Source organism: Tribolium castaneum, chromosome 9 (assembly GCF_031307605.1).
Source record: "Tribolium castaneum strain GA2 chromosome 9, icTriCast1.1, whole genome shotgun sequence".
Lineage (NCBI taxonomy): Eukaryota > Metazoa > Arthropoda > Insecta > Coleoptera > Tenebrionidae > Tribolium > Tribolium castaneum.
The window spans coordinates 10,646,942-10,674,745 of NC_087402.1; the positions used below are offsets into that span (position 1 = coordinate 10,646,942).

At 33.3% G+C, this 27,804-nt stretch overlaps 1 protein-coding gene across 1 annotated transcript; it reads left to right on the forward strand.

Annotated features, from left to right (window-relative positions):
* Positions 1-852: 852 nt before the first annotated feature.
* LOC662080 (leucine-rich repeat-containing protein 24) lies at positions 853-27,713 on the forward strand. Its single transcript, XM_968201.3, has 3 exons — positions 853-975; positions 18,263-19,306; positions 22,836-27,713. Exons 2-3 carry the CDS (start codon positions 18,303-18,305, stop codon positions 23,755-23,757), a joined length of 1,926 nt encoding a protein of 641 aa, XP_973294.2. The 5' UTR covers positions 853-975; positions 18,263-18,302; the 3' UTR covers positions 23,758-27,713.
* The last annotated feature ends 91 nt before the right edge of the window (positions 27,714-27,804 follow it).

Here is a 27,804-nt window from a genome sequence, read left to right on the forward strand (position 1 = left end):
CCGCAACTCATTAACTAAACTGACACGCTGGATACGTGGCCGAACGGAGATGCAAACTTTCAAATGCGAACTGGCACCCGCACCAACTACAACTTGATAGACTATACGCCAAATTTTATTTAAATTATTTATGAGATTCGAGAACTTTCCAAAGATTTATTAAAATCAAAGTTATTCTCGCCCGTAGCCATGCTAATGCAATAAAAATTTTATCACAATATTATAAACATTAGCATAAACAAGGCAAGGAAACATGCTCAAAGCGAGAACTCGGAATTTTACAGCTAATGCATTTCCTACAGATTTTTTAACTATTACAGAGAAAAAAATAAGTTTCAACTACATCCGATATTATTTATTTATACTATTGTTATTAGTGTTTTAAATAGTACAGACAAAGAATTACGTTTGAAAAATATTCGATATTATTCCATAAGGTGGGTAACGAAAAATGGTGGATGCGCCGGGTCCAATTTCCAAATTAATCGTAAATTGTGGATAAAAATTTTGTTACGTTTCTAGCTCCTGTTATACGGGAAGTGGTTCTATTAACACAAATTGCGAACGTTCCAGCAGATATCATCTAACTAGCATGATGCAGTAGCTTAACGAGTATAATTTTGGTTTGTCAAGGGGATTTTGCAGTTCAAACAGTTAGAGGTTGCGATAGTGAATCAAAAATGCTTAAGCTGAATAAAACAGCTATTAGGCAATTGCTCTGAGCGTATTAGTTTGTTTATATCATGCGTTATCGAAATATCCCGAATTTAAGATAATAATCCAGCGGACCGGCGTAGTGACGCCTTCCGACCCGGCGCCAAGGGGCGTCGGTCGTCACAGTTATACGGATCAGTCTAGCGAAAGCGCTGCGCTTAATACCATATCGCGTCGAATCTGTGCAAAAATCCACCAATTTTAAACTAGCAACATCACCAATTTGGAATTTTTGTGATTCGGGTCGCAAACCGCCAAAATGTGAGTATTTCATGTTTATAGTTGTAAAAAATTGCAAAATAATGTAATTTGGGTCAAAGTGTGTGTGTGTGTAAAAAATTAATTTGAAGTAGTTTTTGTGTCACGCATTTTTTCCACGGTAAACACCTTTTATGCGGTGTAATTTCTTGATAGATTATGTATTCCTGACAACAATAGAGCAGGCTGTAATAAGTTAGCGTCATAAAAACATCAAAAGCTGTGTTGGAGGCATTTGAAGAATATTAATGGGGTGGATAGGTGTGTAATTGAAATGATTAAATTAAGAGTGATTTGGGCGTGTTGTTTGCGTGGAAGCGGTTTAAACTTTGGACTTGTGGCAAGTAATTGAGGAGCGGATTGTCATTTGGGACGTTTCTGCGATAATAGCCGTAAAATGATGAAATTTCGGCAGAGTGACGGTAAATAGATGGATGTTAAGGAGTATTGGAGTAATTCGTAGTTGGACATGTAAATTTGTAGAGAGTCATTTAAAGTTTGAAGGATTCCGCCTTGATAAGTTGAGCTAATCACGAACATTCAAATTCAACCGGTAAACTTTACCAGTTGTGTTGATGGGGTCGACGGGTGAATTCCAACTTGCTAAGAAAGGGAAAGATATCTGGAACAGTCGAGTGTGTGCCGCGATTGCTAATGGAGGTCAGATATGTAGCCGAAACTTTTCGCAACATACATTTTTAACCAAGTACGCTTCCACGGACCCAACTTTAAGTAATAGCCACGAATGAGTGAAGCCTAAATAATTAAAGCCCGGTTTTTCCTTCATTTGGCCAAATATTAAATTAAACTCTCTTCAGACCGACAATTTAGCAAAATTTTACGGATTTCCCCAGCAAACGAACCTTTTCTTTACCTTCTAAATAATTCACACAACATCGATCCATCACTCCCACCACATATTCTATTTAAAACAAAATTCAATAAGCAACTCCTGCACTCATCTACGGAAAAGCAAAACTGTGTCGAAAAACAAAAATAGCAATTTTTTCCAAACTCGCACTTCCATTAAGGAAAAGGGATATAATCAAGGCCCGTCAGAGAACATTTACCGAAAATGATGAGATAAAGCCGGAAAATTCACCGAGAGAATGACACTGGAAATATATTCTTGACGGATTTCTGACGAGTGCTTTATGCATTGCTGAAAGGAACAACTTTGCCCACTTTCAACGCAAACCATTAACAGTCGATCGTATTACGCACAAACACAGAAACATAAACCCTATTCGATGCAACAGTTATACTAATCCTGTGTAAAACATATTTTAAACTGGGTATTTATTTATGTTGTTTACGCATGTTCCGACTATTGTAAAACCAAAATAGATGCTAAATAAATAATCATTATATCAATTATTTAAAAATGGTGGATGCGCCGGGATAGCAAGTATTTCCGACTAACAAATCGTTGGTAAAAAAATAAAAATAGTTATTGTTCTTTCGCGAAAATAATTTCAATAACTATTCATTTTGTTTTAATTTACTACCAAAAGTTTACAGAGTTAATTTTTTATAAAATTATTTAAAAAAAGCGATCATTGTAAAGCAAGTTGTATTTTACCACTGTATTTTAACTGTTCTCCAGAGCCTAAAATTGGCAAAATGACCAATGAGTTGCAATTGCAACTGTTTGTTTACAACAATATCTAATAAATTAATTATCTTCCTTGAGGCGACATTACGGTCTAGGATATTATTAGGTAAGTACATCTGCCAGATTTATGAACATTATCATCATGAATGAGAGGATGCATGCTGTCAAAAACGTGCTAAGAATTTGCTAACATTTTATAGCACTGCAATAAATTTTGAAAAAAAAGGAAAAAATATTGCTCATATTATACTTCACAATTTTCTTTTCATGACTTGCAGTGTTTTTTGTTGTTATAAATTGATATTTTTAAAATAAACTGTGTTTGTTTAAATTCAGTGAAGGTTTCCTATTTAGCTCTGTTATTAATAATTGCCAATAAATGAGTTTGAACTTAATTTATTTTTTATTTATATTAGCTAGTTTTGTTCAAATTTAGTTTAAGCACAGGACAATAATATAGGTATTAATTTTTTGTAAAAGGAACATGATATGAAGATTTTGTACTTAGTTTAGTGAGTAAAATATTAAAAATAATAAAAACAGGAAAGATTACTTGCAAAAAATATAATAAAAGCTCCAAACCTGTGCATTATGAAAATAATGATAAGTAAATACGGCATATGTGATATGATAGTGACGGCAGTAAGTAAAAAAAAACTAGCAACATAACAAGCAAAAGTTAGTAGATTTTACATCCACATGTTGAAGAAGTGCTAACAACGGAAACATTTTCTCTTCAAAAGTTATCTTGTTACGGAACAGTCAGCATATGTTAAGAATCAAGTTTCGGTAAAAATAAACAAACTAAACACGCAATGTACTAATAATACACAATAGCAACAGTTGTGTTTTAAATAGAACATTGTGGTCGGAGCAAATAAAAGAAATTGACAGAATTACCTGTTTTACTTTTTAAACCATGCGTTCCACTAAAGCTTTTCCTTTTGTTAGCAACATGTGTTTTTTTAAACGACACATTTTACGGTCAATAAACCTACCAACATAAACATCTCTGGGTATTAGGAGTTGAAGAATAACGTGACAAAGTGGTGGCAATTTATTTGTTATATTGCAGTGTCCAAAGAGGGAAATTTGGATTATTTGTAACTTGACAAGCATTTACATATTTTTAAAAGTTTGATCGTTAGCACCTCGTTAGAGCAAGTTAACATTTTGGTGCATTTTTTATGCTAAAGAAACATTTACTTATTAAACTCGGGTCCAGTTGAATCACCGATTTTCAATTAACTGTTGAGTACTTGTCGAAATTAATGTTCGTACTCAGGTAGTTACATTCAGTGAAGTTGTGTGTTTCGTAACTAAATCAAACTTATTAATTGGGATTTTATTAATATGTATGAGGCAAGTTTGGAAAAGGCATGAAGTTGTAAGGCTGAAAGTAAGTAAGTAATGGGGAATCTCGAGGACAAATTAAAATTTTAGTCTCATTGCGTGGGGCTCTAATGAGGTGTCTGAAGGTCTTAATAATGCGAATTAATTTGCAGATAACTCGCTGCAGGGTCGTTGTTTTAAATGAGAATCTTTTAAGAAAAATACAAGAATGTTAAGCCATGTCAAAAAGGGATTGGCTTTAATTTCGTGTAGTGGGGTTTGTGAAAAATCACGTTGTCGGAAATTACATTTCTTGTCTGTTTGAATAATGCAATCTGTTAACGCAGCACCGTGACATCAAGGGTGAGAAGATTAAATCAAAATTTAACAACCACCTTATAAAGCGGTGAAGACGTTTATGAATATAGACTGGCTTGTAATGACGGCAGTGTTATCAAAATCTGTCTAATCACGCCGTTACGCAACTAATACACTTGTGATTTGGCCGATGAATCCCTCCGGTGCAATCAATAATTTTGCCTCAACTCTTTGTGTTTACCTATTATTGAATTAGTCGAGAAGAGGGCATTTACAGCCGACATAATTCAATAATTTTATCCCTGGGGACGTCAATTTAATTTTAACATGGTTGCCAACGCAAACAAAAATCGTGAAAACACAAAACACATCCGTACCAAAAATTAATAAATCATTGCACAATAAATTCAAATATGATAATTTAGCAAGTCCAACGTGAAATTTCGCTCGGATAAATAATTGCGATTATTGCTAATGATGTAATATAGCACGGCTGATTGGCGCTCGACTTGGTAAAAACTTTACTAATTTAAAAAACTTTGTAATTAATCTAGACGAGTGCTTCTAAATTATTTACTAGTTCGATGTTTGCAAAAAGTGACGCGAATTACACGTGGAAACTCTGCGGAGGAGCAAATTACTAGAAAGGGGAGGAGAAACGCGTATCTTTTTGTTTGGAAGATGAATAGCAGTAAATCTTAGCCACTAGACATGAAGGATGACTTGAACTCTCGAAGGGAGAAATGTGACGTGAGGCAAGAGTAAGAGGAAGATATTAGCCTGATTATATCTCTTATTCTTCTCCTCACAACTTCGACGAATATATTTGATGATCGGGAGAAACTTCCAAGTTTTATTTCTATCTCTATAATAAAAGGCGATCCCTTGTGTTTAACCTAGAGGATAATTTCAAGGGGCTTTCCTATGGTGAAATTTTTAGAGTTGTTTAATTTTATTCGCAAAGCATGGGAAAGAAAAACTGCCAGCTTGGGATTACCAAGGAAAAGGAATAATTTTCTGCGATTTCCAGAGAAAACAAACAAATGGAACGACGATAATACTATTTCCTGTTTGAAATCACAAACGATGGAATTGCAACGTTCAAGGGAATGCCTGTATCATTTACATAATTCGATGAAATATTTTTTCGTCTCGAGAGTGGAACGGCCGAAATTTGGCTTGTTTAAGTTGTACGTCACGAAAGTTTTTTTTCATTAAATTTAATTAGCTTTTGAAGTTGCTGTACAGGTAAAATTTATATGTATCAGGAGGATTTCCCTTCCTTGTTTTTCCAAAAGAAACACTTAAAATTCCGTTCACGCTATTGCTATAATGAAATCCACGTCGTACTTAACTCGAACTTTTATGTAAGTAAATACAACCGGAACTCGCTAATGACAGTGAATATGCAAAATAAGAGCATTTTACACTACCTGCTGTTTCTCTTGTATTTACACTTCTTTCGAAACTTAATTTAACACCGCGTTGAATTTTAACATCCAATATTCCGGTTGACAGTTTCGCTAATTTTAAAAATACATTTCACGGCTCTCGGAGTCTTACATTGATTGCTCCTCGTTCGAATTATTTGTTTTAATCTGAGGATTTGGAATAAATGGCCTCGAGTGAAAATGGTGCTTTGATAAACTGTGCGTGTCAAGGCGCATTACAGGGGTGAACTGCTCTAATTAGTCGAGTTTTAATTACATAATATGAGGGAATAAACTGCGCATATGGGATTATCTTAAATCACTTGTCAGCTGGAAAACGCGAGAAAAATAAATTCGACGATCTGTCTTTGTTGGGAGGGAATCAAAGTAAAGTAATGTACTGTGACAAGAGCGCTACTGACCCTTGCTAGACATGATGTAGCTCCAGTCGACTCTTGTCACACCATTATCAGACATTAGCCGCAAATGATAAGCTCTTGAACTTTACTCGTTCATCTTGGACGAATTATGGCCGGAGCTTCCTTTCTATTTATTTTATTCCGCACAACTACCCCTAATAATTATTAAAACCCGACATTTCCTTAATTGTTATGTTAATGCCGAGTGAAACAATGCCAGATATAAATTCCGCTTTTTATTACAAGACTCACCAAGGGACCTAATAATTTACTAATTGCACGTCGCAGCGTATTTAACTCGAAAGAACGAAACGAACAAGACTTGATCGATAAGTCGGAGGTAAAGTCAGCCATTAATCGACCATTAGACTCGCATCACTGCCGATGCAGATCGCGACGACTTCTTCCCAATACAAAATATTTCCAGCAATTTAAAAGAAACTAAATTTAATTAAACTCTTTCAAGATTAAAGGTCTGCTCTCGGAGAGATTTAATCTCGTAAGAATTGAAAATGTGTTTTTTGTTGTACGTAACTCGGACTTACATTAATAAAAGATCCAAGGAGGAGATGTAATTTAATCTCCATTACAACATTTTTTCGCTAAACTTTCCCAAAACAAATGTTTTACATTTTGGGAACGATAAAATTTACGACGGGATTACCATGTAGAAGTTTATCTATTCAACTGACCATAAATTGCAATTCTCTCGACTTGGAGAAAACTCCTTCAAATATATCGCAATTTGAAGCTCCAACTAAACTAAATAATCACACTATATTTATACATTGTCTTGACCAGTAAATATTTGTGCTTTTCTCCGAGATAAAACCGGTCTAATCACGTCAACTGGAAGCGATGAATCTTCATCATAAATTAGGCCGGATCGAAGCTTATCGCAAACATTTATCCAAGCTCAGCTTTCACGAAAAACGTATTTTAACGCGTGTGTATATAGGTAATGTCATTTAAAGTGCAATTTCCGGTCTTTAAACATACCTTAAACATTTGATAACGCCCAAGTGTGTTTAAAGTTGTGATGAACAGTAATCAATTTAAGGTTAAACTGCTTCAGTCTTAAATTGCTTTCGTAAACAATTTTAATTGCGAGCTACTAGAGCGCGGACAAAAGCAGCTTGCTACAATTTTTTAGTTCAAAATCCATTTCATATTGTTTCTCCCACAGCACGTTTTTATGCCCGTTTAATATTCTATAAGGTAGCGTACTCGGGCTACGTTTGTTCGAATGACCCGCTCGGATTGCCCTGCAAACGTCTTATTAAATTTTAATATATTCTGTTATGAAAGTGGGAACAGAACGCAAGCTACACAAAAAACGCACGGCTTAAGCAAAAGGAGACGAAAACCGAAAATCGCTAATGCCCAAATTTACCTAAAATATTACCTCAAATATTATTCTTTACAGCCAAGTAACCGGTGATTTTTTTAAACTTAAATCTTACTAATTTTTCATTAAACAGCTTACAAGGAACCTTTTGTTTATAATTCTAGTGGCGAGATTTTAAAAGTAATTCAGTTTGACGGGAAAAAATGTCCTTGCAAAAAAAATGTACAGTCATCATTGACAATTGCCCAAATAACGTAATAGGGTATGGACAAGTTCAAAATGCGAAAAAAAAACAAATCTAAAAATTATTTAGGAACTCGTAGAAGAACGTAGTTAGTTATAAAAATCTTGACCAAACTTGCGAGCTATTCATAAGTTAATATGATAACACTTGGTCGGTGAAAATGTGCCACGTTAAGTTGGTGAGCTGCAAAAATATAATGAAGTTGATGCTTGCTAAGTATTTCCTTTAGAGATTTTATTTTTTTTTTTAATTTGGGTGTTTCAACAAAATGATAAATTACGTAATTTTTCGATTACTAACTTAGAATAATAAATGGAAATGAATCATCGATTAACTGTTTCCAATCTGTTAGAAGTTAAATAACGGGGACAAAGTTAGACTTTATGAAAATAAGCCACGGGAAAACTAACAAAGTAGTCAAACTTTAAATAACGAGAATTTGAGCCAACTTCAGTGAGTGAGTAATTTAAGTAATGACTGATGGTTTGTACTTTTTTTAACCATTTTTTATTTATAAGATGTAAATCATAATGTGTTGTAATTAACACCACTTTTCTTTAGAAACACCAAAGGTAATTGTATTTCATAATTTTACAATATTTGTTAATGTGGCGAATTAAGAAAAGTGTACAAAAATCGCCTTATTATTTAATAATAATTTCGTTTTTTAATGTAAATGTACAGACTGAATCAAAAGAAAAACACAAAATTCATAAATATTTCAGTTTATAGTAGAATTGCAACAGCGCATTTGAGTATTTTGGAGTAAAAATTAAAGCACAAATTGCAAATTTCTATAGAAAAAATGAATTCTGAGTTAAAGTAAATCCCAGCGACACACTTTAAGCTAAGAAAACCCTCCAGAAATGAAATGAAACAAGATAGTCATTTTTCAAAAAAATTCTTGAACAGGTCGATGTTATTTTTTAAGTGATATATTTTGACATTATAGTAACATTTATGATGTCATTTTTTTAAGTTGTTACGTTATTCTAATTTTTTTAAATGGCAACCTATATTTTTGTTTACTGCTTTAGATACTATTAGCCGTTTCAAAACTATAAAAACGCCAACTTAGCATTTTTTCTCAAAAATTAGCTGTTATAAAAATTATAGACATTATAATTTATGCTTTTAATAAGAGATACATTTTTATCAATCTTATTAAAAAAAATAATACGGTAAAATGCGATGTTGGCGTTTTTATAGTAAATTTACAGTAAATAGAGGATTATACAAACATAGAAAATTGCACAAAACATCCATGGAGCGAGTTTCAACAAAATGTAAATGGATTCATGTCTTTCAAAAAGGAATAAATAATTGATAATTACATAATACTAAATTTCAATTCATTGTTTATTTGTAAAAAATAATCCCATTGCTTTTAATTTTAACAATTTTTATGTTGATTAAAATTAAAATTAAAAAAACGAACGGTTTATAAGAAAAAAACAACTCGGAAAACTTTTTCAATTAGCTGGAACCAAATTTCTTATGTTGCATAGAGCTGGCATCTTTTACTTTCTTATCTTATCACTGTCTCTCTTAGTCCCAAGAAACCTACAATTAAAGTCTTAATTTCAGTAAGCTTAGTTAGATTATGTTTTTTTAAGTTTTTAAAATGTAACAGTTTGTTTTTAACAGATTGTTAAAGAATTGCAGTAAGATAAACAATGACCTGACGCATCCACTATATTTCATCCTTCTGACTATAAAAACGCTAACGTCACATTTCCTCTCAAAATTAGCTGTTATAAATTATTCATGCACTTCAAAAAAGTAATAGTTAATGTCATTTATACTTTCAATGAGATATCTAATCATCAATAACTATTTCACAATGTTATCAATTTTATTTAAAAAAAATTAATATGATAAATGCGACGTTGGCTTTTATGAAACAGCTAATAAACATGTTTATCTTTCTGGTAATAGAAAAAAAAATAAAAAAATAAATTTTACTTTTCAATACTGTCAAAATTTACGGTTTTTCTCCTGTGTAAGAAAGTTTTGACATTTGTTTGGCATTTCGCAACACGAAACGTCAGATTATTATTTTTAAAAAAATTAAAGCAATTTTAAGCCTTGTTGAGTCCAATTCGAAAACTTAAATGTTGTATTCATCTTGTTTTTGTGTAAATTGGTTCATTTATTTCACCTCGTAGATGATAAATCTCTCGTTATCACTCGACGCTTAAAAATCGCATCGGTAATAAAGCGTCCGATTTACACTCAAATTCGTTGAATATCTGAATCCCAGATTATACTACTATTTTGCTACTTTACTAACACTATTTTAAAAATCGTTTGCGATAGCAACGTGTTTTTACTATTTTAAAACATGCTTCTCCTTGCAAGTTGTTTTAAATAAAATGTTCCAACAAGATATATTTATTTAATTATCATGGATATACTTAATACATAATATGACACATAAACACAAAGAAATAAGCAGGAAACAATCACCCCTTATAAAATAAAACAAGAACGTAAATATAGAGCTCTTTGCGTAATACTCTCAATAAGTTTTACAATTTTTTTTATTTCCTTTTTTTATTTGATTGTTTTTTTTAAATCTTTATATACTTACCAGAAAAATAAAAATGTGTACTACCTAAAACACAAATTAAAAATGTCAATTGTCTTTAAAAAAAAATAAAAATGACGTCAATACTCAAAAACGATGACGTCAAAACTGCCATTTCTCATTTCGTGTCAAAATATAGCACTTAAAAAAATAAAATCTATTTCTTCGAGAATTTTTTTTAAAATAACGATTTTATGAATTTTGTGCGTTACTTTTGGTTCAGTCAATATAATGTTTTTGTTTGCTATAATAAAGAAAACTCTAAGCTCCGTTCTTGTGACTATTTTGAATTAATGTTTAAAAATATATCTGCACATATATCGCTTGGAGCATTTGCTATTCGTAATTATTTTTGGTTATAATGTCGAACTTGTATTCTTTGGTTGGTTTTCAATTAAATTTGTCCATTTCAATTTTAATTGGTTTTAATTGACTGCATCCTTTATTCCACAGATAACGTAACTGGAGAACATAAGTTTAAATATTTGTATGCTTTTCGATTCGGGAAAGACCTCTCAAGCCCTTTTGGAAATTAAACCAGATAATAAATAAATTGAGAAATTCGCCACAGAGCACTGTTTTCTTACTTCGATAAAATGCATCAAGGCTTTTACTTAGTAGATTTTATTGTGCTTTTTCCTCAAAACAAAGCGCACGTCACCTTGAATAATTTACTAGATTCACTTCAAAATTTGCTAGATCTGGAGATTTGCAGGAGATCCGGTTTTAAGTGCATAGATCTGTTGTCGAATCCACATTGGAGGAACTAGATTCGGATATTAGAGCGGATCTGAACCTGGCTTAATTCAAATATCTGAATTTGTGCCAAACAACGCTCGAATAAATATGAGTATATCTGTATGCTTACATTTTTCATAAATTCGTGTTTGTGAATTAATTTAAAAAAATTGTGACACGAAAATGGTCCTCACATCTTTAATTTCGTTAGTGTATTTTATATTATTGGTGACCGGTAATTGCTAATATATGAAGTACTCTTTCCGGGTGAGCTTTGCATGTGACAGGTGAATGGAAAATTCAGTGTTAATATTTCAAATTCATAATTGGAAACCGCTCGACTCAAATGCATTTCACGAGAGCGATGTGATAATAGTCTGGTATCGTTTTTAACTTTTGAAAACCCGATTGTCCAATTTCAAGTACGTTTCAATACCTGGCTTTGTTGCATAAATAAAAATGAGGAGTTGGGTGAAGTCATAATGAATTAATGTTTTGTTGATATTTAATCTGTAACTTGTATGTGGGTGAGCAAACACATTTGAGTAATGACCGCGTAAATAAAGAAATGATGTTATATTTAGTTGGAATCCGTCTGAACTTTTTTCCGGTGTCAATACTTGCAGCTTTTAATGGCGATTTATTGGAAACATCAATGTAACAGTGACAGGCTTAGAGTCAGCATTCGAGACATCGATATTTAATTTAATAGAAGAAAATACTGATAAAGTAAAATGTTTATTGGCGTTTGTGTCTGTATAAAATTTTAATAACACAAATGCACTCTGATGTCTCTATTGTTTCCTGCGAGGAAATGAATGTTTGAGCGATGTTTAAAACAAAACGTACATTCTTTGAACTGAAAGAAATTCATTTAGATATCACGCAAATAAAGGGACTCGGAGAATTTTAATTAATATCAAATTTGCGATAGCAAAAATGATACAAGTACTGAGATTTCTAATATCCAGTATTCCTAAAGTAAAAACTCATTTAAGAATCGCGACTCTTCCAGTGAAATAAAGCAAGACCGTAAAAAGTTGAGTTGGACTTGAATTTATGTTAATGGTGTTTCTTACTATTGCCGAGGGTAACTTTACTGGGAAACAAATGTTGCAGTAACCAATAAAAAATTAGCTTCTTGCGCGCTTAATTATTGCTCGAATCTATTCGGAAAATTGTATTTTCGGAGCGTCATATCCAACTCTGGCGTTGCATTTGCATAATGGCATGATAAATGTGATGAAACATTTTCGACGCATCATAAAAATAAAAAGCTACGTATTTACGAGTGGGTGAAATATTGTTTCGAGTTTAAATTGATTTGAGGTAATTTCTTATTAGTTAAATGGTCTCTGGGGTGTAATGACCAGTTCTTTGTTGCAAGTCTTGGGCTCTGATAATTCTTATAAGCGAGGGTTGGCATTGTGTTTGCTAAAAGGGCCAACATTCCCTTGTTAGTGTGGCCATCAGCGTCCGCCGGCAATCGCTTAAAAGGGGCAGTTCTTCGCCCGACCGTCCAAACCATAAAGTAGGAACTGCCTCGTTACAAACGTTCAAAACTTCGTCTGGACGCCCAAGATTCACTTACGCTTCCTTATTTAACCCTGCTGTATGTCTTTATTAGACCACCCATATACGGGATTGATCGATGAAATTATCGCATAAAGCCCTATCAATGCGTCCCATCGTGACTTAAACAAAATAGATTAAGGAGAGGACTCGATCCGCCATCAACTTAAACGGGCCTTCGGAGACGATAAGGCCGAAAAGTGATCAAAAAGACACTTTCAAACCCTAATTAAACTGCATTGTAATTGTTAGTCGATAACAGCATCTTCGGAAAAAGTGAAGGCAGTTAACTGAATTCACGCTCCCAGTAATTAAGTACAGAGTGAATCCTTTAAAAGCATGTTTTCATTATGAATTCATTAGTGCATGCAAAACTTGAATCATTAGATGGCAAAAACATCAAAGAATATGATGCAACTTGAAAATATATACCGTCTTGTTTTAAATTACGGAAGTAAGTAAGGTTTTGTAGCACAACACCAGATCATTGATTTCTCAAAGGAATACAGCAATTTCCTACCCATTATAATATCTTGATGCTTGTAAAATTTAATGCTAAATAAATAAACAAATTTTATACAAGAGAATCTCAGCCCAATTTGATTTTACGTAAAAGTGTTATGTAAATTTTTGTTCTGTTGCCCAACTAAGGGCCTAGAAGCCACGGCGTTACTTGTAAGGTTTCAAATCAATCAAAACGAAAATGTTGAGTTGGTGTCGTCAGGCACTGTTTTTTAACCGAGCTTTTACCTGTCTTATTCGCCGTACTTTACGATAATTAAAATGACATTACTTTTTTCCCTCCTTGGCTTTTACCATTACAATAAAAAAGATTGGGCAAAAAATAGGAGAGGGATTTTGTTTTCATGTTCCTAATGACTGTGTTTTAAGGGTTCGTGCAATTAGCTCTATCAAGTAATAAAAATTATTTGCTGCGGAATCCTATAACGCCCCAAATACCTCGAAATGGCTTGGATTTGTCGCAGACGTCTTGAACCCTTCTCTGGAAGTTACTCTGACAGTTTACTTCTCTAACGTAAACAATACCCTTTTAATGGTCCCACAGACGCGACTGGACTTATCTTCTTAATTCGTGTTTTACAAGTTTAAATTGTCATTACCTTCTGTACTGGCGTAATTTCAGCAAATCCACTATTGTCTAGATTGGATTTTTTGAGAGAGCTTTCCCAGTTTGGTGTAAGGAATTGTCCATTTTTGCGTGATTTAGGCAAATTGTTAAAACCGTAAGCCCCAGTGCAAAGCTGGAGTAGATTAAGAAAGTTCCAAAGTGTTTAAGAACCACAATTCTAATTGAGCGACTTGTTAAGAATGGCCGGATTCGGCGCTAATGAATTCGCTGTTAATGCGAAATAGCATATGTTGAGCGAAATATTGACGTATCTGTTTGTGGATTGTTGCGAATAATTAGAAACTGGAATAACATTGCGAATTCCAGGCACACAACTCTTTGAGAATCGGTTTTGTTAGGAATCCGAAACTTCCTAGAACGCAACAGCACAAAGAAAGTTTTTGGTACTTAAAGCTGGTTCAGTGATTAAATACACTTGGCTTTGTTGGAGAGAGAAAAGTAAAGTTCTTTAGAAATTCTAAAGAATCTTATGGCTGTCAGCTACTTGTTTTCGTCGTTACAGTTAGTAAATTTGTTTTGCAAAATTATATGCTAATTGAGCCAATTTTGCCAATTGCCAAATTAATTTCGTTTCTTTGGCAAGAGCTGAACTTTTCCTCTTCAACTCAACTCAACTCAACTCGGCGAGACTTTGTTTAAGTTTGATTATTGCGTCACTTGCAACTTTGTTTCGGAAATTAATCGCTGGAAAAAATGATCCGTAAACATATCGTAGATTGTGTCATCTAGCAAATTAAGCTCTTGTTTTGAACACGTGTCTCTGACAAGGTTATTACAATCCTGATTTAAACCGGCGACCCCTTGGACATGGGCGTAGATAAAACAAATTTACATAAGTTTCTCCACAACCGAAAATTTCCAACTGCCTACACAAATTTTATTGATCAACTTTCCTCCTGACTCATGAAATTTATTTTGCAACGTCTGGAATGTCAATATTAAAATTACCCAAATCTCTAACCTACTATTTTCGGATCATTTCGCTTCAAAGTGAGACGTTTCAATTTTTATTTGTTTTGATTTAATTTGTAACTCAACTTCAAACGCCGCCAATGAATAAGGGTATGCCATAAATTTTCTAGCACACAACATTTTGCTTGCCATGTTATTCAATTTCAGCAGGAGCGAAGTGCTTTTCGGTTGTACAAACCACTCATAAATAAAATCCCAAATAGTTTTGCGCGAAAGACTTTTTTATTAGCAAAGGATCCTCAAACACAAAGTTCATATTTACTGAGGCTTTCACCTTTGTTACAAAACGCCGCTTTTAGGGCGAAAATAAAATTATATTTTTTACAAGTTTCAGTTTCAGCTTAGCAATGAGCAGTGTACAAGTTTTTGCGTTTATATTTTTGGTTTGATTTTTTTATGCTCCTCGCATCCGTATTAAACGTTATCTCCTCTTTATTTTGTTGGTGAAAGCGCTAAGACACAATATAAATGGGGCTTAGAAAACCCAGCGACAAAAACGCAGCAGAATGAAAATAACAGAGTCAGAACATGTCGTCCGAATATCCGTGAACATAATGAAAAGCTGTGAGAAATCCGCCTAATGATATTCCTTCAAATATATCGTTAAATAGGCAACTGTTTCGAACGTTAGTGAAAGAATTCTTCCGTCGCTAAAACGTGCTTGGCATTGCAATGCCATTATTTGATCTAATTGTCCCCGTTGAGACATATTGACTTTCGAAATTGTGTGTTTGTTTTTCATGAAATCGTCAATGAAAACTAAGTGTCTTTTCCATAATCAAGTTTTACAAGGGAATTAATTGTAGCTAAAAGCTTGCTGGATCAAGTCTGCAGATGTAGCTTACAACGTAAGGAGCTTAACAATACCCTCAATTGTGTGGATCTTGCGGTTTCCGGTACGATTCAGGAGTTGAGAGAAACGCCATATGTAGCCGTAATATAGTTCAATTTACGCGACACTGGCGCTGGAAAGTTGCGATGAGCCGACGTGTAATTAAAACAACACAGAGTGCAGAGGACGTCGATCAAAATGTACATATCCACGTACTCGTATAGACAAATTTGTCAGAGTTGTTTGTTTGCCATGGGAAAACGTATTTCGTTGTGATCCGTGTTCCGTTCCCAAGAGAATCATGCAAAGGGAATTGGGCGGCGTTCTATTACCACGCTTAAATTGAAAACCAAGAAGAAATTTCACATTTCTTTCTGCGATTATGTAGCTTTGTGAATAACATATGTGATCATTGATCACCAATATCAAAAAACGACGCTGTAAAAAGTTGCGACTTCATTATGCGATCGCCGGCGTGACAAGAATACTCCATTGTCGTTTTATGTATTTATATTTTATAGGTTTTCAACCACAGACATAAAAATAAAACTAATAAATTATTCTAATATAATATTCCAAACGAGATATTAAGTTAAACTTTTGGCATAAAAAGTATACTCTTTAACTTTATTATTTTAGTTTTAGTTTAGTCTTTGCTATACTGTTTAATATAAACAGTAGTTCTTTTGCTGACGACAAACGTTTTGACCAGGGTACAATAGGTTTAGTGTTTTTTTAAACGTAAACTTTCGAATGCCTTTGTACCAGGAACAATAGACAAAGATCGGAAAAATCAAACGTTTAAAGAGCACTTTTTGGGTTCTAGACGATTATAAAATTATAGAAAACTGCTAAAAACATCCATGGAGCGAGTTTCAATAAAATGTAAATGGAGTGATGTCTATCAAAAAAAAAAAATCCATAACAATAAATTTCAACTTCAATGTTATATTTTCAATAAAAATCCGATTGCTTTTAATATGAACAATTTGTATGTTATTAAAAAAAATTGAACGGTTTATAAGGAAAAATCAACCCGGAAAACTTTTTCAATTAGCTGGAACCAAATTTCGTATGTTGTACAGAGCTGGCATATTTTACTCTCTTATCTTATCACTGGCTATCTTAGTCCCAAGAAGCCTAAAATTGAAATTGTAATTCCAGTAACTTTAGTTAAGTTATCGTTTTAGAAATACAACAATTTGTTTTAATAGATTGTTAAAGCATAGTAATAAAATAAGCAATGACCCGGCGCATCCACCATATTTTGTCCTTCTAATTATAAATTTATTGTTTTATTCTTTCGCTACACCATTTTATGAATGCACTAAAAACCATGTATTTGTTAGTCTTTTATTAAAAAAAATTTTTGTATGTTGGTAAATTGTGCTTTACTGCTAATATGACTGAGAGTGCATATTTAATTCCGATTAATTTAATCTAATTACTATAAGCAGAGTATTTTTATTAAAATTAATGGTGTGGTGGCAATAAATCATTACACGATTTATGTTTTCAGGGTGTTATTACTCACTTCAAAAACCGTAATACCGCCTATCAACAGTATTTTAAACTGTAGCAACAATATCTCGTCACATCACGCATATAAAAATTTCAATATATTGGAAAACAATTTATGGTTGTAGTGACCTCAGGACTGACGTGAAATTTTATTCATTTACATTGATTTAAAAAGCGAATAATGTCGCTATTTATACATTGATTTTTAATAACAAAGGAAACGAACCCACATTGAAGTACGAGCATAATATGATCTAATTGGGCTATAATTTAGTTTCCAAGATGAGCTTTATTTTTGTTTTTACATAATTATTATGCAAGTAGTACTCGGTTTTATAATGCAAAGTAAAATAAAATGTCGCTAACAAGCAACTAGGCATAAGATATTACGAGCCGGTCTAGTGGTTGTAATTAGACTAAAGGAGAATATTTCACGGTAAAAAGCTAAATCTTTCCTCACAAAAATATTACCTACAAGAAGCACTATTAAAATTAGACAAAAAGGGGTATTTACCGTCGACCAAAGCAATTTTCTAGTGGCGGAGCTGAGTAATTAATTCAACATTGAAGACTTGGCATTCTCAGTGATCATCAATACTTGAAATTCCCTCAATGTGTGAGCGATTTTAGTTTCACCCAAAACCCTCCACAACTTGCCTTAATCCAGTTAATCCTCATTCGCTACCTGTCCTATTTAAATCAATACTTACACTAGTCCGTACACAAAATTGAATTAGAGCAAACTGGCGTTTAATTTCGAAATACGCCCACTTAGAAGAAAAGTCTGTGTTTTAAACGGTAAGCGTGCAGCAGCTAAAGGGCAGAACTGATTTTTTTAAGATTCCGAAATTCACTTCTTCCATGAAAAGAACGATATCTGAAACTGTTCAAAATTTTCGGAAACGAAAAAAAATGCACAAATTTGTAAATAAACAAAACTGTGCGTCCATCCTTCGTCGCCTGCTTTTTGCCCTTTGCTATTTATTTTGTTTAGCAGATTTTTTCAAAAAATTATTTATTTTCAAATCGTTGAACGTGAGGGATAGTCAGAACGGTTGGTCACTCTAGCACTTATTAATTAGTGTTAATTAACACAAATCACTTCAACTCTTCTGTATGAATAATTATACTTTAATGTAATCCGCGTTGCAGTGATAATAAATTTATTTTTAGGATGGAATGAGGTTGTGAGGGTTGTTTTTGTTGCAGGTCTCGCTGGTCGATGATTGCGCTGGTTTGTTGACCGTCGATGAGATGCAGAATGTCTTGGAGAGGTGCACTTGTGTTTCTCATATTGTCTCTGACTCAGTGTAGTGGTTGTCCGGTTTTCTGTTCGTGCAAGTGGAAGAGCGGTAAGCAGACAGTCGAGTGCATCAATAAGGACCTCCTTGTCATCCCCGAAGGTATGGATTCCAGTACTCAAGTGCTGCAGTTTTGCGGGAACAATTTGCAAACACTGCAGCGCGACAAGTTCCTCAAAATGGACTTAATTAACTTACAACGGATATATTTGTGCCGTTGCCGCATTACAAGCATCGACGATCGGACGTTCCGCGGGTTAACAAACCTCGTCGAATTGGATTTGTCCGGCAACTTGCTCGAGACGGTTCCCAGTGAAACGTTCCTCGACTGCCCTTCGCTAATGAGGCTCTCACTTAATGCTAATCCTATAAAGACCCTCCGACGGGCGGCATTCAACCATCTGTCTTTCCTAAACACCATCGAGCTCAGCAATTGCGAGATATCAAACGTGGAGCAGGGGGCCTTCCAGGGGCTGTACAGTCTCGAGTGGCTGCACCTCAACGGAAACAAGATGACGACGCTGCAAGGAGCGACCTATCTGCCGAAATCTTTGAAAGGGGTGCAACTCCAGGAAAATCCATGGGAGTGCGACTGCCACATACTTGAACTTCACGCTTGGCTGAGGGCTTTCACCATGCCACATTCCGTCGAGCCGCTCTGTAATGGACCAACTCGACTCCGGAGTCGCACAATTAAATCGGTGCCGGTGGGAGAACTCGCTTGTTTACCTGAAGTTTCACCCACGATGTTCTATCTCGAAATCGGGGAAGGCAAAAATGTCACGCTTTTATGCCAAGTTAACGCAATCCCCGAAGCGAGAATTTCCTGGACGTTCCAAGGACAATTGCTACAGAACGACTCCATGATTGCACCAGGTGTTCATCTCTTGTATTTCATCGAGGAGGGAGCCGTCGAAAAACGCAGCGAACTCTTCATTTACAATTCTAACAGGTACAGATTCAATGCACAGTATCTAAACCTCAACTCTTTTTGATCAGTAAAAACAATGAATGGTCAGGAAAACATCTCGGAAAAATTATAATTTCGAGGAAAAGCAAAGATATATCTGTAGTAAATTAATTGTTGTTGTCTGAGATCGGTATAGTTTTTGCGCGAACTAGAGCATCTGCTTTAAATTTAAGTAAGTTTTAAATATATAATATATAAAATATGATATATAATATATAATATATAATATATAATATATAATATATAATATATAATATATAATATATAATATATAATATATAATATATAATATATAATATATAATATATAATATATAATATATAATATATTATTATCATTATATTATTAAAAATGTTTCATATTCACTCATATCAGTTTTTCTATATCCAAGTTTAGCCGTTTTCGAGCTATTAGATTTTCTTAGATCTGCATCTTTCATTTCAAAAGTTTGCAATTGTACTTCGGCATTTGTAAGAGTAAGCCTAGATCTTTCTTCTGGTGCTTTAAAAATGTTACATTTGAAGAATTTCAAGTCCATACAACAGTCATTCATAACTCAATCTATCTAAATGAAATGTCCCATTTTTTCTTTTTATATTTATTAATTTTAATTGTATTTTTACTGCGCATAAATCTGTATTAGCTCATCCTATACCTATCTATATTTAATAGGTTACCAGTTATTTTAACGATTTGTTGATAATGAGAAATTTATATTAGCTAAAGCTTTTTTCGTATAGGTTTTTGTGGGGAATTATAGGCACTTATGGAAAATCAAAGTTTAAAATAATTCAATAACTACATCCTTTACCGAAAATACGGTACAGACTTAATTAACAATAATTAATTAAATAAGAATAATAATAATAATAATAATAATAATAATAATAATAATAAGAAGAAGAAGAAGAAGACTAAAATTAAAAAGAAAATCATTAAAATGACATTGAAAAGCCTACCTTTTGGAACAATTTATGGTTAACTGTGTCAGCAGTTGTTAATCTTAACTGCAGTTTTGTGGATTCACCCAAGTATTTCATGATTTTTTTATTTCAATAGAAAAATTCTAACCTCGCAAATTCATATACATCAATAATTTACTGTTTTTTTAGCTCAACATGTGTTCGCTATGATCCAATACTTATAGTCTTTGATTACGTAAATGTTTTAATATCACTTTATTATAAAAAATCAAATATTTTTCATTTTTTATCCAGTTTTAAATTCCAATAAAAAACACTTTATAATCACGAAAAATCGCACAACCAAAGACAACGCTAGTATTTACCACCACATACTTTTAGACTGACTCTCTCTAATATAAGAATTAACAGTAAACACGCAGAATTGTTAAATAATTCATGAAATGACGAATTACGAAAATTTCGTTACTGTTTTCGACGTGTACCTGAGAGCGTCTTTTTATACTAGAAAAAAATTTCAAAATTTTTTTAATAGTAATTGAAAACCAAGTATATTCCATTTCAGTTTATAGTGGAATTTCAACACCGCGTTTGAATTTTTTGGAGTGAAAAATAAAGCATAAATTGAGAGTTTCTGTATAAGAAAAGAATTCTGGATTAAACTAAATCCCAGCGACTTACTTTGAGCTAAAAAAACTCACCAGAAACTCTTATTTTGTACTCCAATGCGCTGTTGCAAAATTCTACTATGAACTGACATGGGATATACATTTCAAATGGTATACAATTATGTCAAGAGCAAGCAGTGCACAAAAAATTGATACAATTTGGTATACACGTGGGATATTTTGCAGATTATTTCCTGAGAAAATTTTAAGTGATACCTAAAAGTGAACTTCAAACATTAGTTTATCTTTAAATTTTATATAAAAATTGAACTTACGGCAAGTTATATTAAGTTATAAATATACATATGTCAAGCTGTCAGCAAAATCGTTATTGGCTAAAAAAGAAATAAATATTGCCGCTGTTTAGCTTTTTGATTGGCTTTCGAAGGAAATAGTCAGAAAAGTTACATCCCAAGTGCACGCCAAAACCTGAATATTTCTCGAGTTCACCAAGTGGAGGACAAATATTCAGTTTTGTATTTGGTGTGCACAAGGGACGCACATTGCCCATTGTGACACGGTTAAAAAAATATACAAAAGCTCCCTACCTCTTCTTAAACTAACTCTTTTTTAGACTCATTATACCCCTTTAATCCTTTGTATACATTGGGCTTTGTATATGAATAAAAAAATTCTTGCATAAGAAAACAATAAAAACAACAATAGAAATAATTAAAAAAATGGATTATTTATACAATAACAAAACCGAGATTGTAACGTGTCAAAAAGTATTTACTCAATGCACTTGTATAAATGCTCGGTCATATTCGTCCGCTGTATGCAATCAGTTGAAATTTTTTGAGGGCAATAATCGCTGATATTTGTACTAGTCATTTTGTAGCTCTTATTAGTATTATTTATTTGTATTATTTATTAGTCATTAAACGTTTAGTGCCAGCTGATTAATTAAAGAGTCAGTGTAATTTTTATTCTATTGGTCGATTTGAAACCAAAAAATATCACGCCGAATTTCATTCGTGGTATTATGTTTTTTAGATCATTTTTTTTCATAAACTTATAGTCATTCAAATCTCTTGAATATATGTTAGAGATTTGTCTATTACACGATATTGCCATTAACTTTGTTAATTAATTGTCGACAATTTGATATGGATCCGGGATCTTATTAATCATAACTTTAACTAGAATCTTTTCACCATAATCTTTTTGGTATTAAGACTAACATCCACTCGTGAAATTTCTATAGTAAAAAGATTTATGCCTCTATGTAGTTAGAAATTATAAAAAAATTATAACCACTTATGTAATTATCTACTGTTGAAAATTTTGTTAATTAAAACAAGAATGTGTAATTCAAATTTTTGTGTAAGTCCCATTTCTATGTCTTGCAGAAATGTTAATGCACACCGATGCAGAATTAGATTTTCTTTCATTTAGTAAAGAAGAAAATAGGATAGTTCACTTGGAAAAATTATGTTATGGATTTTCAAGTATTCGCCAGATGTAACCTCTAAAATTGGGGTTTGTTGACTGTTTTCAAAATTTGGAAACACCAGGAAATATCTAAACTTTTTCTTTTAAATTTTTAGTGTAAATACTATTGCGTATACGACTAAACTAAAGTGTACGGCAAACTGACAAAAACTCTTTTGGAATAATTTAAGTAGTCCAAGAAGGCAATAAAAAATATGACTTTTGATTTAAAATTATAAACTTAGTATATCAACTGAAAAAATATTTTTGATGTAGGGCCTAACGGTTTAAGGTTGTGTACAAAATTTCATATGAATATGATTATTGAAACACTTCTAATGTGGAGTTTAGATGAAATACCCTCAATTCAACCCAGTTATGGTTTTCTAACGTGCATGAAATGATTAAATCCTGACCATTCATTGTTTGATGTTGAACAAAAACGAATTGATTACTGAACGCTTTATTCCTCCCCAATTCAAACAGTGACGACAACGGAACCTTCATATGCAACGCCGAAAATGCAGCCGGACTTGTCCAAGCAAATTTCACGATTCGAGTAATCGTCAAACACGACACTCCACCAGTCACAAACGAACTCCCCTTCGAGTTCATCCTAATCACGCTCTCAGCAGCGGCTGTCTCAATCCTCCTCTTGTTAGTCGTAATACTCCTATCTATAATAAAATGCCACCGAAACGCCCGATTGAAAAAGAAACGAAACAACTCGAAAGCCGCTCTCAGTAACACAACCAAGGACAATCTTCTCCAAGAAAGCGTCGACGACTACTCGGAGAAACCCCCAACTCAGGAGGAAGAAACCATGCTTTACAACACCCCTCCTGAAGACCTCCCCGTGTCTTCAATCCCCCCGACACTCACGCCGTACCAGCTAGAGCAAAACCCCGACCTCATCAACGGCACTGAAAGTGTGGGGCGGTTCACCCCCTTGAAAAAACGCGACCTGTACGTCTACGCCCCCGACGTTCACCTCAACCCCGTGGGGTTGCTCAACTCGGGCTCGAACTGCTACAAAACGCTCCCCTACAACAGGAACAAGCGCTCCAATGCTGCCAATCCAGCTGGGAGGTTCTCCCGCGAAGCTGAGTTCCTCCAACGGACGATGCATCCGTCGTATGAGCACTACAGTGACGTGAGGTACACTGCAGACGGGTATCCGGTGAGGACCAACGAGGGGGCTGTGGAGCCCTGCTGCTCCACAACGACTACGGTTAGTTGGCCGTCGTGTGTCCCCGCGAGTTTTGTTGCGAAAGACTGTGTGAAGAGTGTGGGTGCTCAGACTGAGGACACAAACACCAAATGTGAGCCGATTAAAGAGACGTTCACGGAGAGTCTGGATGAGGGATACGAAGGGGAAGGGGCGGAGGGTAATGTGGAGAATCATTGACTTGCACATTGTGATAACTCGGAGATATTTTTTTAATGTTTGATAGGGCTTTGGTTGAGTAGATGGGCTGCCATCTTTCGAGGGCAAAAGTTAAATAAATCTGAAATACTGGCTAATTAAATTACAAATTTTCACTGCATTTAGAATTTTAATGGCTTTACGAGGTTTACAGGCTTTAATTTACTATAGTGTGGCCATTAAAACTTCTCATACGTTCCACTTACCAAATTTGGTCAACGAAAATTAACACAAGATTTAATCTACATAAAGGAATTACTTTTCAACTAACTCATACATATAATATAAAGTAATACACTCCTAAACTTACTTTTTAAAAGTTTGCTTTTAAATTAAGACCAAGTGAAATGTAGACAAATAATTTATAAATTATTTGATACTTATTTTGGAAGAATTTGTGGTAGAAAATATTTAAGTCACAACAAATTTTTACTTTTTGTCTTTCACGCATGTCAATATGTTCGAATTTTAGGAGACCACATTTGTATTTTAAGGTGGATATTTAAATTGAAAGTTAATTGTGTCAAACAAGACAGATAATTTTTTATAAAATGATACTTGAAACCTGTGTTTACACAAAAGGCACAAAGTGATGTCAGAAACAAACTTCTTTTAAAATTTGGATTCTACATGAAGGAGTCAAGAGACGCCACCTCCTTTGCTTTTGTTTCTAAAAAAGCTAATGGTAACAAAACACCCGAAAACTACAAAAAAAGTTGTTTTAGAACTTTATGTGCGATTTTCTCTAAAGCTTTCCAATGAAAATTAAAGCGGATTAAAGCCGATGTGCTGGTCTGCAAAAATAACTTTTTTTCTCCTTTTATTACGAGTGTTATGAGTGATTATTGTAAATACAATGCTTTTAAATCATCATATGGTAACAAAAATTACCTACGTATCACATACACTTTTGGAGTAAGAATACAGCTATAACTGTAGATTTAATGATTGCGACAATAATTTACAAGTGTTATAATTCGTTCCAAAACACTAAAAATCATTTAAAAAATCCACCTGAAAAAAAAATGCATATTAACGGTATTTTCTTTATATTCTTGACTTTTCTTATTTTCTTTTTCACCCCAACAGAAATCTGATGTCATTAGTTCTAAAAGATGTTCTGTCTATTCGCCATTGTATCATTTCTAATTTACGTGTAATAATTTCTTGATAATATCTTTCTTGATATTTCTCGACTCGGTAAAGAAAACTAAATAAGAGTCAAAAAATAAAATTTGGAAAGGACATGTAACATATATTTATAAGAAGAAAAATGTTCTTAAATGATGTCCTAAGCTTTTTTGTCTTCCACTAATTGAAATCGTTTTTATACCGAGTGTTCAAAAACCGGCGCACAAACTCAATTGTATGTGGTAGAGAAATGCCTACATATAAAGGTAAAATTAATCTTTATTTTACAGGTCCAGTTTTTTAGGTACATTATACCATTGTTTTCGGTGAGAGAAATCAAATTTCTTTCACAAGAGAAATCAAGCTTGTCAGTTCTACTCACAAATGAGTAAATTTGGGGAAACTTGGGGAAAACGATGAGACTGTTTTTTTCATAATTGTTGCAACACAGGCCTCTACGAAAACTGATACAAAAAAATGTTACAGGCGGATATTTACCTGAATTTCTCTTAGATTTTTTTACAATGCACCTGTAAGATAAAACGTCGTATATCACACGTGATCGAAATGCCATTATAAAATTCTCACTCGCATATAGTGATGCATTTCTATCACTTATAATATAGTATACTATTGTATTAAAGTTATTGATAAATAACGAATTTTAAATAAATGTTATGTGGCAACGTTGTCTAACAATTGTGGTCGCAACAGAATTTGATCCGCAATAAAAATAAATTGTTTTTGAAAAAGTTTTTTTGGAAATAATTCCCGGTGTTGGCATACGACAAATTGTGATTTTTTTGTTAAATTGTAAGTTTTTATAATTCAAGAAAACTACTAAGACTGGTAGTAAATTTAAAAATGATTATTCATTTTTTTTATTAAAAAATAATGAAAACTGAAGAAGTTAACAAAATAAGTTTGTAGCTACAGATTTTTTAAAATATGATTTTAGGATTTTTTCAAGATTTTTCCAATAATCTATACGTGCTTCTCAAAAACGTACCACTGAGTTAGTGCGCCGGTTTTTGAGACCCTGTATGTACAGTCACGTTCAAAAAATTTACACCTATACCAACAGGGCCGGATAGCAAAAGCCCCACTAAAATCTTTTGGGTTATAAATTTCAACAAACAGGTTTGTTTACAAACTGGCCATCTAGTTGACACAATATTTAGCTAATTTATAAACTAGTCAAATGTCCACATTAACAGTATCATATCGAAATGATTTGTGGCTGCGGTCAATATTTTTTATCGTGACTGTACGTTCAGATACGATTCAAATGGATTAAAGTAGCGTAAATGCAATAACGAATCACAAGAAAAATAATTTAGAGAAATTAAAAAAACATAAGAAAGGATATGCAGTTTTTACTTGCTTTCTTTTTAAAACTTACGGTAGAATAATGCTATTAATAGTGTTACTTATGTGTGTTATGTAATGTCCAGCAAAATAAAAACCTCAGTGTATACGTGGTTGCAACAAACTATTGTAAGATAAAAATTTTACACGTTTAAACTTTCATATTCATACTAATTTTATTTAATGTAGGATTTCGTTGCAGACTAGTGCAATTAGTTCCCTTTTTTGTATGTAGGAGGATTTTAGTGTTGGACAGTAGATACTGAAGTTTAAAGTAAATTTGTTATTAGTAGTTTGTTTTTTAAAAGTGAATTAAAAAAGAGTTATAAAGTAAATTTTTATTGAGACAATAATACAGTTTGACGCTTATGTTTAATAAAAACACCAATAACAAAATAGCAAGTATATGTAAAAAATATTTAAAAGCATGTAAATTGTCAATCAAATGAAATGAGGTATTCACAGCACAAACGACTTTTTTATTCTACATTTTTAGCATATTTTTTAATAAAAAAGATATACAATAACAATGGTCACAAGCGTTGACTTAACCGAGGTCCGAGGTCCGAAGTGGTTTTAGTTATTTTATTAAAATAAATTAACAATTTAAGTATTAAAAGCACGCAAGTACTCAAAAATTTGTGTTCTAAAAAACTGGCTTTCAAAAACCGAAAAACAGCTTGTAACACTTATAAATGTATGAAACATTTATTTGTTTTGGGTCCGAACTGGAGTGTATAACCCTAGGTGTATCCATTTTTTGCGTCCAGACGCCGCCATATGAACACATGTCCTTGCCTTCATATATTTTTTGCTGGGGAATTCATATTTTATTGCATTCTTATTGAATTCTTTTCCTCCGACAACCGTAAGTGTAAAAACTATAAAAGATAGGAACCCTGTGCTTTTTTCTTTCTGATTTATTTGATATCCTAGACGTCTGTCTCAAGTGTGAAAATGAGGTCGTTTTCAGTGAATCCATCACAGATGATAACATTGGTTTTATGCTTGGTACAAGTCATTGACTATTCTAACTTCATTGAAAGATTACCTGATAATGGTATAATCAAATTCGTATCTGTCATTAGTGCCGGAATCCATTAATATGCAACTAATGCAATATTAATTGAAGAGGATGTATGAAAATGGATCGCAGTTAATTTGTCTTTGCGGTATTTCAGCAACTACGAGGAATGCACCGAAATTGATGGCAGCCCCGTGGTATAGTACAAAATTTGGAAGTTCCTTTCGTTTGTAGAATTTTCTATCAAGACTAGTACTCATAATCACACCCCTTGTAGAGTCCTTAAAGTATGATAGGATAATCCTACGTAAATAATGCCGAAAAGTAGAGTAATTTAAGAACCAATGTAATTTTAAGTGTTGTGTTACTTTTGTACATACTGTACGTAACGTAAAATAAATTTGTTGTTTTAATATCAGCTGGTTATTTATGGCCTGATAAGTTGATAAATTGGGGTTTCCAATTGTCCAAGTTTGTAAAAGAGGGCGTGCACTATGCGTGAAATA

Coding starts and splice junctions, on each gene's coding strand:
- LOC662080 (XM_968201.3), top strand. CDS start 18,303: ATGAGATGCAGAATGTCTTGGAGAGGTGCACTTGTGTTTCTCATATTG. Junction 19,307..22,835: donor TTCATTTACAATTCTAACAG/GTACAGATTCAA, acceptor CAATTCAAACAG/TGACGACAACGGAACCTTCA.